Below are 13,170 nucleotides of genomic sequence, written 5' to 3'. Positions count from 1 at the left end.
AATCTTAATAATTTACATATATAACCCAAAAGAAAGAGTTTACAAAATACGAAATTATACCAGTTTACAAAAACGACCAGAACATTTCAAATTTAACGTATTATACATGCCAACAGTTTACAAAATAATAAAAAAACCTACATTTAATTTTGTATTGATCTGATCTTCTGATGATATGCTATCCTTCACAAATCAATCTTCTACTTTCTTCAAACTTACGAGTGAGGAATACACACACTAAGTCGATTACTTAGTGAGTCAATACTAATAGTGCTAACTTATGAATAGAAATCTTATTTGTTTTATTCAATCGTTCTTTAAAAAGCTTATTAACTTCCATATCAAAAGTATACTCATGAATAATTATACTTTGTACTTCTTTGTTTCAATTGCCCAAGGTATACTACTGAGAAATCTAAGTATTTGAGTACTATGAGGTTGTGCATTAATGTTGTCACTACAGCTCGTAATTTGCACCGAAGTGCCACATAATTGTCCCAAATGACCATATAGATTGCACTGAAGTGCCACATAGGGTTACACCAAAGTGCCACATATTTGCTCCAGAGGACCATATAAATGTCCCGATGGACCACATAGACCCTCGACTCTTGGCATGCCAACTATACCTCTAATCCTCATACATATACATTGGGTTTTTAATCACATAATTAGGTTCAATTCTTATTCAAAGTGTTTCTTATTCACATAACTTTTCTGTCATAGAGTATGTTCACATCCACTGCTTCGAAGCTCATATTTTCATAATACATAGTTTGTAACAATTGGAAATTGAATAAAACATTTAAATAAAACATAAAATAAATATATGGTTTTCGATCGAAAACACTGAGGTTGGCTTATCGCAAGTCTTTTTCAATATCATTACAAAAAGAGAAATTGCACTCACATTTGCCTCACTAAGGTATAATCCCAATCTCTTTGAATTGATACTCGAAAATACCAGGCTGACGAAAAATTAATTACATTCGACCACTACACAAATAATTTAGAATCAATATAAATCTTATCTCAATTATATCGAATCATAATAACTTGATATGTAAGAACCCTATTTTTCATTTCATAACAAGGGGTATCGATACACTCCTCAGTGTATCGATACACAAATTGCATTCGATGTTTGAGGGTATCGATACACTCCTCAGTGTACCGATACACAAATGGCATTCGATGTTTTGAGTGTATCGATACACTCCTCAGTGTACCGATACACACTCATACAATTATACCTGTTCACCTCATGAGGTATCGGTACCTCTCCTAAGGGTACCGATACACTAGGCCCATAATGATAATTTCCAACTCGAAAATCACCTAAAATACACCCACAAACTCCCTTAAACACATTCTTTGAGTTTATAAACTCACCTTTATACCTTCAAATTAACTTGTACACATTTACAACTCTCAAACATCCCAATTTCTCATTTAAACACTTCAAGCTTCAAATCATACCTAATATTCAACCATGTTATTACCCAATTCTATCACTCCTATTCTTTTAAATAGACTATTGACAAGTCAAATATCCAATTAAAACTTCAAAAACTACACCATAATAACAATTCACCTAAAAACTCATTTTACAAATCCATCTCTAAAACACTCATATTGTTGTTTTAATGCTATATAAGCTTTCCTTAAGCTTATATACTATCCAAAATTCCATAACCAAACCAACAATTAAAGGAAACGACAACTTCCATAATCTTACCTTGTCTGGAGAGGTGCACGGCAAGGAGGAGGAGAAAAGAAAGAAGAGAAAGCTTCCATAATACCCATTCCACGTGTATATCACCTAAATATAGAAGATAATTATCTTTATCAAGAAAATACCATTTTTCCCTTATAACACATCCATAATTGCTATAATACCCAACACCCAATTTCTCCATAAATCATTGAATTATCACATTATTCTAATTCAACCACTAAGTTTAGAAGTTCTTACCATTTGGTCACTGACCCAATACTTAAGATGCTACAGTTTTAGGTAGACCCAATATATGTTGGGAAGTCTTAGTCTAGTTTAAATTAGATTTGGCTTGGGTTAAGCCCAAATAGTCATAAATGTGGCATTTTTAATCTTAGGACAAAAGAGGAAGGACTAGGTGAGTGAATATCCCATTCAAGATTTTAAAGGTTGAAAACCATTTAAGTTTGGTGATGTAATTGGGTAACATGTCCCCTCCCTCATTCCCCAAAAGTTATCTCTTTCCTCCTCTCAAGCATTTCTCTTCATATTTTTTGTGACTTCCCTAAAGGCTTTAGTTTTATTCTCCAGCGACACCAACTTGTTTCAGCAAAGTAAGATTTGTAATCCCCCCATCCTAAGCTCCCTTTCATGCTCACAAAATCAAGTTTTGGCCATGATGGCCCTTAGTGGGGGTTGAAAACCCATGTTTAATATGTTCATTTTTAATGGATTTAAACCTTAGTAAAATGTTTTTAATCTCTTTCTAAACTCTCAAACTAGTTAGTAATTCTTGTGATTCATCTTTGTCTAGTGAGAGAAGTGGGAGAAAGCTCTAAGAGCAAGAAAAAGCAAAATGTAACAATTGGTTGAGGTTTGGACACTTTCACCAGCTTAGGATTGGTAACACACTTATAATTCTTCTCTACCACTTGTAGATCACTAGGTGTGTGTTTTTTGTTTGCATGAGTTATGAAGCATAAAAGCATGTTCATGGTAGATTTTAGTAATAGGTGTTTTCCAACCTGTTTATTGGCTTATTATGAGATCTCTTAACATACATAAGACTTAACACTTGGGAACCTCAGTAGGGCTTTCGAGAGAAATGAGAAGTCACTTTCGTCTCCAAATAAGGTATTTATGGGTTTGAGTATTGGTATTGGAAGAACAGTAAAGATACTATTCATCAACAAGCCTAAAATAAAAGGATTTAGAGTAGGAGTATTGACACTCGTTCATCGAGTATCGATACTACTAGTTAGGTACTGATACTCGTAGAAGGGGTATCGATATCGGTTTACTTTACGAATTCTAGTAGCGAATTTTGGTATCAATACTCATGGAAGTATCAATACTCTCAGTAGGGGTATCGATACTAAGCTGATTTTCAAAACATTGAAGCAAATTTTGGTATCGATACTCAGGGTAGTATCGGTACCCTAGTTTAGAAGTATCGATATCCTAGTTCAAAAATATCGATACACTAGCTAAGAGTATCGATACTATCCAGTTCCCTCAGATTTCAGTAGCTATTTTGGTACCAAAACAAAGGGTGGGTATTGATACTTAAGTGTTAACATTGATACTAAAGGGCACAATATTGGTCCCAACGTATATTTTTTTTGTAGGAAACCCAATTGATTAAGGGGTTAGACTCAAGATGCCTAATAATGCCAGGATGTCACAGAAATAAAACTACAAGTGGGAAAAGTAATAATCAATACAAATATAACTAGAAACGATACCAGCTAAGATTACATAAAACTAGCCTTTGAGTGACACTCGATAAACAGTCAGGACACCCGAGCCACTTTAGCAGTTTGATGATCATCTTGCATGTAGAATATCCATATATATCTCACCTAGTGCCAAGGCATTTTAGTTGCCAATTGGGTACAACTGCCCCGAGACTCGACGAAGTAAGTTGATTGGGTGTACATTTCCTATGCAATTTTGGATTTTACCCTATATACCCAAGGGTATCTTAAGTATGCTAGATGGGTGTGCATTCCGAGATGCAGAACCCTCAACCACACCATGATGCCTACCTCACCTTATATGTTAGCATTCTTATATGTTTATACCTATGCATCTAGCATGCTCATGTAGTGAATGCACAAAGTACATTACAATTATTAGTGTGACACTGAGCTCATAAGCTTAGCATTTAGAATGTGTTTTCATGCTCAGGTTCTTTGGAGACCGATCGAGGAGCATTATCGTTATCATCGAGTCTAGATCAATCAAGGCTTTAAAGTATATCTTGAATCATATTTGGAGGACATATACTATTCATAGACCCTTTGTATTCAAACATAACTATGTTTTGTTTTTAACACTATATTATTATTGAGATATATTTTGGGAGCTCCCGTATTTGTAAACTTGAGTATTATGCTTTTGTTTTATTACTTTGAAGGGTCATATGATGTTTTATAAATTGTTGTTTTTAAAAGAAAATTTTTATGTTAGCCACTTCGGTGATCCTGTGTGATACTTTAATCCCATAATTTTTATCGTCGGATTGGGTTAGGGTGTTACATCTTCGATGTTCATGTGACATAGGTTAACACTTCATCTTCATCATTAGAGTTATCTTTATCACTCCAAGCAGTCACAAATGTCTTGTTTTTTCTTGATCTCTTTTTCTTTAGTAGAAGACAATCATACTTGATATATCACATTCTTTGGTATTCAAAGGACATTGAGTGACCCTTTTTCTTATTTGATTCATGATTCACTTTTTTTCTTTTGTAAGACATGAATATTGTGAATCTTTTGAAGAGCTTGGCCATCTCTTCATCTTCATTAACCTCTTCACTTGAGTTTTTATTACTCTCATTAGTGCACTTGAAGGTATTCCTACCTCATTCTTTTTCTTGTTCTTTTTTTCTTCTTCTTTCTTTCTTTGGAGTCTTATCTCATGGGTGAGTAGAGAACCGATAAGCTCATTAAGAGTGAGCAACTCCAAATACTTGCCTTCTTCGATGACGATAGCCTTTCCTTCCCAAGAAATTTACAAGGAAGATAAAATATTTCTCATTATTTCTTCATTAGGATAAACTTTTTCAAAACCTTTAATATCATTGATGATGAAAGTAAACCAATTAGACATCGTCTATATGTCTACATTGGGATTCATCTTGAAGTTCTTGTAGTTGAGAGTGATAATGCCAATCTTAGATAACTTTTTCACTTAACTTGTTTCTTCATGGGTCACCACCAATTTTTCTCAAATCTCATTAACATTAGAGCATGAAGATACTCTACTATATTTGTTCAGGCCATGAGCACAAAAGAGGATGTGTATGACTTTAGCATTGAGTTGGGCTAGCTTTTTATCTTCTTTTGTCCTTTCTGATCGATTTATTGGAGTGGCGGAAGAACCATTGACGATAACATCTCAAACTGTAATGTCAATTGATTGGATGAATAACATCATCATATTCTTCTAATAGAATTAATTTGTTCTATTGAAGTAATGAGGCCTTGTGATAGAGTGAGAGTATCTAAATAGTAGGAGTCGAATGTGAAAGTCATCTTCTTGATTGCGTATGTAATTGATAAAGTGCTTATTAGATATTTATAAGATTGTTAAACCATCGATTGTGACCCGTTCTGATACCAATTTTTAGGAATTTTGAGGCTCTATGATCACCAAAAAAGTTTCCAAGATGGAGTAAATTGACCTTTTGAAAATTTGGGAATTTAGGAGAAATAATAGGAAAATATAACAATAATTTATAGTAGTTCTACTTTTTAATCAAGTCCACATCCACTATTGTAGTTCAACACTAAGTATTTTTCAACAAATTTACTAATTTATTCTTTCTTTTTCTAGGCTAAAGAGTAACCTTTACAAAATCTTTATTTTTTCAATGATTAAACTAGAATCACTCATTTTTACAAATGATGAAAATATGTAAACAAGAAATCCTCCCAAAGGTAGGTGTTTAAAAAATTAAGCTCACAAAAACACTATGAACAAGAGAAAAGAAAAAATAAAGAGAGATTTTTTTCTCTTTATCTAGATTGCTTGGATAGGTGTTGTAATCTTTTCAGGTATCCTTAACTTTTTTACATGTTAGAATGAGTTTGTAGTCGTTTTTAATCGTTAGTGATGTTTTGAAGTCGCTGATAATTAATTTTCTATGAAACAAAACATTCCAAAACAAGGAGTATCTATACTTAAACTAGGAGTATCGGTAGTGCTTTTGTAATATTTAAATAAACTAGCCGTTAAAGACTGTTAGGCTTGACCAATATCAATACTAGGGTTTCATGGTATATATATTATTGTGTAAAGTAGTATCGATACTCCTTGAATATAGGTACCAATTTTTCTTACTGGAATCTAAACACTTTGGAAAACATACAGTAGTATTGGTACTAATAACACTACACTAAGTTTGTTATATAGCTGCACTTTTTGCGACGTTTTTTAAGTAAAAGCTACTAAGTCTATACATATCACGGCATTTATATAATAAATGCCACAAAATGTTAACATTCGCAGCGTTTATAGGAAAGTACCACAATAAGCATGAACCTACAGTGGCGTTTTTGGTAAAAACGCCGCCATAGATTGATATAAAGTGGCGTTTTAGGGAAATGCCACTATAGATTAATACTTTCATGGCGTTTTACTTTAAATGCCGCAATTGTTTTGTACTTTAGTGGCATTTGTAAAAACAAACTCCGCAATTGTTCAGTTATGTATCCCCCAATCCTTTCGTCCCTTCTGTTACCTGTTTTTAAATCGTTAGTTTTTTCTTATTTCTCTCTGAATCTCACGGGTACTGCCTAATCATTGGTCTTCGTCATTCATCTTTCTCACAGGTACCATATCTTCGCCTCTTCTCTTCTTTCTATAACTTCTTCATAATTTCTTGGCTCTTCCTTTGAATTATCGAGTTTTCTTTTTTTGGTTTCAAGCAACAATGGCTGGTGAAGAATCGGTGATGAACAAAAAAATCTCTACTTGTCTTGTGATCCTTACATGAGAAATCGCTTGAAGAATCTCCAAGTCTCGTACCTGGCGTCTTTCCAGATTGGCTTGGTGAGTTGGATAATTGCACCTTTAAAAGAAAAAATAAATCTCCCCTTTTTCAGCTCTTTAAAGAATTTTTGATCTGTTTTTGTTTTGTTTAACTTTTCTAGTAGCTAGTGGGTCGTAGATCAGTGTTCGTGAAAATGTTTGTATATTAAATTTTTTGGTTCTTTTTTATTATGTTCGTTGACTGTTAAATAAATCTTAATCTAGAACCATGGATGATGGATTAGAGGTGCAACAACAGTGAATTAGTGAATTGTCTTAGATGTTCAAGATTCAAGAACAATTCTTAAGAGATAATTGTATTTAGATTTTCAGTGACCAAACCCTTAACAACAGTCCTTAATGACTGAGCTCTCTCACGTGCTCCAGATTCAAATGGAATGAGGGTCGGGCACGGGTATGCGCATATTCAAAATTTTCTCAAAATTTTGAAGGATTATAGTAAATTATGATTGTGCTGAGTACAAATGTTACAACTGAAACTGAGTTTTGATTCAATTTCGAATCATGGGAAGAAAAGAGAAGAAAAAGAACATATGTGGTTTTCTGATTCTACTCATATTTACTCTGCCTTTAAATGTTGACATCGTGCAACCTTTAAGCTGTCAAGAATAATGTGTTTTTTACATGCAGACTCTCTTTTTGTTGACCCATATATCGGATGTTTTGTTTTGCCCGACACTCGGATGGATTTGGAAAACAAATCGAAGCAATATTGCATTGCGACCAAATTCATAGATGACAAGTTGTTTCGTACTATGAACCACATGGATGTATGTTTAACATAATTGAATCCTATGTAATTAACTACAAGCACAAACTAGCCCTTATCACTTCCAAAAATACTGTCATATTTTTATTAGCTTTTATGTTGAAACATTTATAGCATCTTATAGAATTATGTTAAACACCAACGCCATTTGTTTTAACATTTTCATGATATTTGTCATTACATAGATTCAATTTAATGAGTTCTTGGCCATATTTGTTTTATGAAGGCAACATGCACCATTTTGTCAGTGCTGACTCCTGCATAAGCTGGGGCCATGCTCAGTATGGAGAGTTGGGATATGGTCCCGCTGGACAAAAGTATGTGTTCTTACTTGTCCTTAAGGCTTTTTTATTCGTAGTCTCTCTCCCTATATTCTATTTACTTAATCTTGTGTCTTTTGTTTAGATCTTCTGCTGTTCCAAAGAAGGTAGACATTCTTGAGGGTATGCATGTTATCAGGTGGATAAATTAACAATAATTTCATGCATCTATACTACGATATGCTCTGATTTTCTCTGGACAGAATGATACTGGTGAATTCTTTTGAATATCCTTGTAGTGTTGCCTGTGGTATGGGCCATTCAATGGTCGTTGTTGATAGAACAAATGTTGGTGACAGGCTTGAACAGGTAAATTTGTAATCCTCCAACCCCCTAATATTAGAGATTTGAGTACCTTGATAACTTTATGGTGTACCTTGTTTTTAATCATAGTCCCAAGACACAAGCAGTATATCTGTGCTAAAAATTCTTGTTTATTGTTGCCTATTTGTCTATTAATACTTTTTAAAGTTTGAAGGGTTTAGTGTTAAATATTTATGCCTATGAAATTTTTTACATGCATTGCTACAAGAAACTAGTGTCATTAATCCTGTGGAGAATGTAAGCGCTTCTTCTTATTCATAGTTGTCTTATAATAGTTGATCCTTTTGTTAATGTTGAAATACAAAGCTGTATGTCTAAATGCTTACGTTTTTTGCAGATGAACATTCATGATGGTAAAGCTTCTGGTGAAGGTATGTGTCTCTGTCTCGATGTCTCCACGGTTTTTAAATTAATCAGGACTTCTTAAAGGATTCTGGTAAAAACAATAGTAACTAGATTGTTGCCTTAGATTGTTAAGTTAACAAGTATTGAATATTTAATGAAGTGTCCTGCTTATGCAGTTATTGCATTCGTGTGAAGCAGAAAGCATATCTTACCTTGATGAGGTTGCCAGCTCTCCTGGAAGCCTGGGTTTGGCAAAATCTGTTGCGCTTGAGATCAGTGTTTTGTTGGTTATGGAAGTTTTATTTTTGGATAGAGAATTATATTCAGAGTTGTTTACCTGAATGCTCGTCTTTAATACAATAATTATAATGATGCAGGTCCTTCATTTGTTGAAGAGTGGACTTGGTAAAAATTCCAAACATCTCACTGCTAGTTCTGATAGAACCTATCCTTTAGGGCCTTTTCAACTTAATGCAATGGGTCTAGCTGATATCTTCTCTAATGATTCAAACTTTCAATTGTACATCACTATGAACCTTTGATTCCTTGTGTGTTCCGCATACTTATATTTTCTCATGTATGCTTGTCGATTTACACTATGATTGATGATATATGAATGCTTGACTCAAAATTTAAAGTACAATTTGGAATGAAAGTTAATGTATTATTTTTTTATTTTGTTTGGATTAAAAGTTGTATAGGAAAAAGAAAATAAAGTAAAAGAAATGAAAATTAAGAAAATGAAATGATTTTGAATATGTTGTCGGGTGTTTGACTATAGTGGTGTTTGTAAAAAAATACCACTATATACGTGATCAATGGCGGTGTTTTTAATATAAATGCCACTATATATAATCAATTATGACGTTTGTGATTAAAACGTCACTATATAACATGACTTTTTGTGATGTTTGGGATAAAAACGTAGCTATATAGCTTGATCTATTGTTGTGTTTGGGAGAAAACGTCGCTATATGACATTACCTTTTGCGGCGTTTGGGAGAAAATGCTGCTATATAACATGACCTGCAACATTTTATGTTCACAAACGCTGTTAACTTTTACGGCGTTGCTTTCACTGATGCTTCTTGCGGCGCTTTTACTATCGTCGAGAGGGCTTAGTGGTGCTTAAAAACGCCGCTATAGAACTTAAAAAGCGTCGCTAAAAGTTTGTTTTGTTATAGTGTAAGGGAGTATCGATATTTCTCTTACCTTTGGCATTCGTACTGCAAGAACAATATAAGTACTATTGATACAATATCGATACAGTAAGAATAGTATCGGTATTACTTACCCAAAAAATCTATTTTGTGTTCAAATTCAAGTTTTATGGACTTTGAATTATATCCAGAATAGGTTCAACAAATCCACTCTTTCCCGGTAACTGGACAAAAACACTAGATGACGAGGATTTGGTCCCTTCAACGCTTATCAAGTTCAAGCCTACCGAAACAGATTCCATCATCTTCACAGGGCTTTTGAATGAAGTCTTGGAAATGAGTGAACCCTTTGTAACTAATGTATAACCATTTTGAAGATGCATGTTTTCCATTCCTTTCGTGGGTATCTTCAGCCACATTGCTTCGATGGGCCAAGTTTTGGGATAAAAAGTGGTTGAACAAGAGGAAAGGGAAGACATTGGTAGGTTAGGGATTAGTGTTCCATCAATGGAACTTGAGTCATGTATTGAAGGTGTGATGAAATAGAGTATACTTAATTTGCGGCTCTTATTATCTCGTGAAATCATCAACTCTACCCTTTCTTTAACAATGGGATTTGAGGAATCCTCCACTGTTGAGTATTTTTTTTGTTTTAAATAATGTCTTCTTGCTCGAAACTCGAGGGCATCACACACACATAGAGAGAGAGACGATGAATAAGGACTTCATCGGTTCACCAACATGGCACTCTACTGTATAGGTAAGCTTTTAATGATCTAGCTCAATTTTCTATAATGGGCGTTAACGGCTATTAATGTCAAGTGACCGTTTTGTTACAAATAGGTAATGTCAGTGACTGATCTGTAACTTTTGAAAATTTAGTAGGGAAAACAAAAATTCACTAAAATTTTAGTGACCATCAATGTAGTTTACGCTTAATTTATAATAGTTTTTTTATATTTAACTTGGAGCAAAGTAAAGAGCATCCAACTCCTAAGTAGCTATACGTGAACACTTGGTCATCAAAGTAGTTAACCATGTCCTTAATAACATCAGGCCATCACTGGTACGTGAAGCCGATCAATTTCTTCACTTGTATAAGTTGTTTACATTTCTATGGCTAAATTATTGTTTGTTTGCCGGTATGGAGTTCAACTGCTTCGGAGTGGATGGGTGGATAGGCCGTCGAACTCCACACAGTGTCCCATTCAAACTGGCCCGTCTTATGTGTACAATTTCACCATTACTGGCCAAATAGACACTATCTTCTGGCATGACCACTTTTCATGGCTTAGAGAAACTGTTTATGGACCACTTATCATCCTCCCAAGGCGAAATGATTCATACACTTTTGTCAAACGCTACAAACAAGTCCCAGTCTTGGGCAACGTTACGCAAATTACCGATATCTTTTTCGAACAATGCTGCAACTTTTGTTGTTCTTTGATGGCAATTTAACTCGATGAAGTTTCACTATAGGTGAGTGGTTTAAAGCTGATGCTGATTTCCCAGCTTCCACTCTTCATTCTTTCATTCGATTACACAGGCACACCACCTCACAACACACTCGTAAGTAATGGTAGTAAACTCGTGGTGATACCGTTTGATACGAGCGTCGGAGTAGTGTTGCAGGATTCGAGTATTCTTGGTGCCGAGAGCCACCCACTCCATCTTCATGGCTATAATATTAATGTTGATGGTCAGGGCTTCGTAAACTTTGACCCTGAAAATGATCCTCCCAAGTTCAAACTGGTTAATCCTGTTGAAAGAAACACCATTGGTGTTCAGTCTGGTGATTGCGATTGCAATCCGTTTTCAAGCGGTATAATAGTCTGAAATTATTATAATATAATATCTGTTTATAACTTTTTTAATTATGATACAACACACACAACCTACAAATGTAATTGTTAGACAATAAATCATACAAAATATAAATATATGCATTTAATGACTTGTATACCATAATGGTGTAGAAGTTTGGCCGATGCACTGACACTTTGATGTCCATTTTGAGCTGGGGATTAAGAATGGCATGGATAGTCATAGTCTTGGATGGGAAGCTCCCAAACCAGAAGCTGCCTCCTCCACCGTCTGATCTTCCCAAGTGTTGGTTTTTCTCCCTTGGATTTGAACCATGAAGCTTGACATACATGCATACATGACTAAATTTATTGTTAAATCACAACAACGAGAAACTCATCATAATTTAATTTTCAAAGCACAAACTAAACGGTTTTAGAGATTAAAGAATGGTTGTTATTCTTTGAAGTTTCGGGTTCGAGTATCAGGAATACGTTAAATGTCAAATAGTTGAGAGTTATCTTTGAACAAATATTACCTTACACCTTATACTTACTCCAAATTAATCAATTTTTTCTAAAATACATAAAATACTTATATTCACTGCAACTAAATTTCGTAACAAAATAATAATGATAATTACAAATAAAAGTTACCAATCTAAGATGTTTCTTGTAACACGACACTCTATAGTACTTGGTATGTCACTTAAAAAACTTATTGTTAATGTATTTATAATTTAGAAAACTTGTATTTTTCTTAAAATGGCTTGAGAATATCACATGGAAACATGTGAACTGCACAAAGCATGGGCAGAGGAAAGCCTGCTATTATCATTGAACTTTTATTAATTAATTTATTCCAACGAAATAATAAACATGGTTGTCCATAAAAATGGTTGAAACAGGGCCTCAAACCTTAAAAACTCTTAAAAATAAAAAATTTAATCTACCTTATCCAATGTCTTGCTGGTAGCCTACTGGATAATGCTTTCTTGGGTGCCTCTTGTCTGACAATTGCTCTTATTTTACAAATTCATGGTTTTCCATTTACTGGATGCAATTTGAAATTATAGAAAGGCATATCGGTGTGAATCTGATCTCAGATCAAGATTCTAACCAATCAAATACAAACTCTTAAACCTTAATTATACTACAAATGCTGAAATCTGAACCAGCAACAACATTGATTGCATTTCAAGTTGTTCCAAACGATCAAATGCTTGATAAAAGTTCAGAGTTATTCATACACTAATCAGATGAATGCGTTTGTGCGTGTATATAATATAAGACATGCATACAATGTAAAAAGGATGGAGATGTATACTTACATCAAATTATTGTCCTTGAATCGTTATTCTCCTTCCAAAAAAAACATGTTCTATAATATGTACAACGTCATTGTTTTTAAAGTTTAAGACTTCCCTTTTCTTTTTGATGCAAGATTAATGCATTCTGACAATTTCGTTTTCATCCTTAGAACACAAAAGGTGACACTCAATATAAGGATTCGGATACACTAAATGAACAATTTATATAGTTAATGCATTAAAAGAATATATATATATATATATATATATATATATATATATATATATATATATATATATATATATATATATATATATATATATATATATATATTTCCAACATAACACATCTGAGTCAAAGTAA

General features: G+C 33.8%; 1 protein-coding gene across 1 annotated transcript; it reads left to right on the top strand.

Moving 5' to 3' along the window:
- The first annotated feature begins 8,539 nt into the window (after window positions 1-8,539).
- Window positions 8,540-11,835, top strand: LOC120182857 (laccase-12-like). Its single transcript, XM_039187710.1, has 6 exons — window positions 8,540-8,560; window positions 8,711-8,821; window positions 8,912-9,054; window positions 9,886-10,045; window positions 11,174-11,524; window positions 11,671-11,835. Exons 1-6 carry the CDS (start codon window positions 8,540-8,542, stop codon window positions 11,833-11,835), a joined length of 951 nt encoding a protein of 316 aa, XP_039043641.1.
- The last annotated feature ends 1,335 nt before the right edge of the window (window positions 11,836-13,170 follow it).

This window comes from Hibiscus syriacus, unplaced genomic scaffold (genome assembly GCF_006381635.1).
Source record: "Hibiscus syriacus cultivar Baekdansim isolate YM2019G1 unplaced genomic scaffold, ASM638163v2 tig00112738_pilon, whole genome shotgun sequence".
NCBI lineage: Eukaryota > Viridiplantae > Streptophyta > Magnoliopsida > Malvales > Malvaceae > Hibiscus > Hibiscus syriacus.
The sequence above is the reverse complement of the archived record's forward strand: the minus strand, read 5'-3'. Positions and strand labels throughout refer to the sequence as shown.

Excerpts from the sequence above, each read along its gene's own strand:
- LOC120182857 (XM_039187710.1), top strand. The coding sequence starts at position 8,540 with ATGGTAAAGCTTCTGGTGAAG. Across the intron at positions 8,822-8,911 it reads TTGAGATCAGTGTTTTGTTG|GTCCTTCATTTGTTGAAGAG; the intron begins GTTATGGAAGTT and ends ATAATGATGCAG. Across the intron at positions 9,055-9,885 it reads AATGATTCAAACTTTCAATT|AATAGGTTCAACAAATCCAC; the intron begins GTACATCACTAT and ends AATTATATCCAG.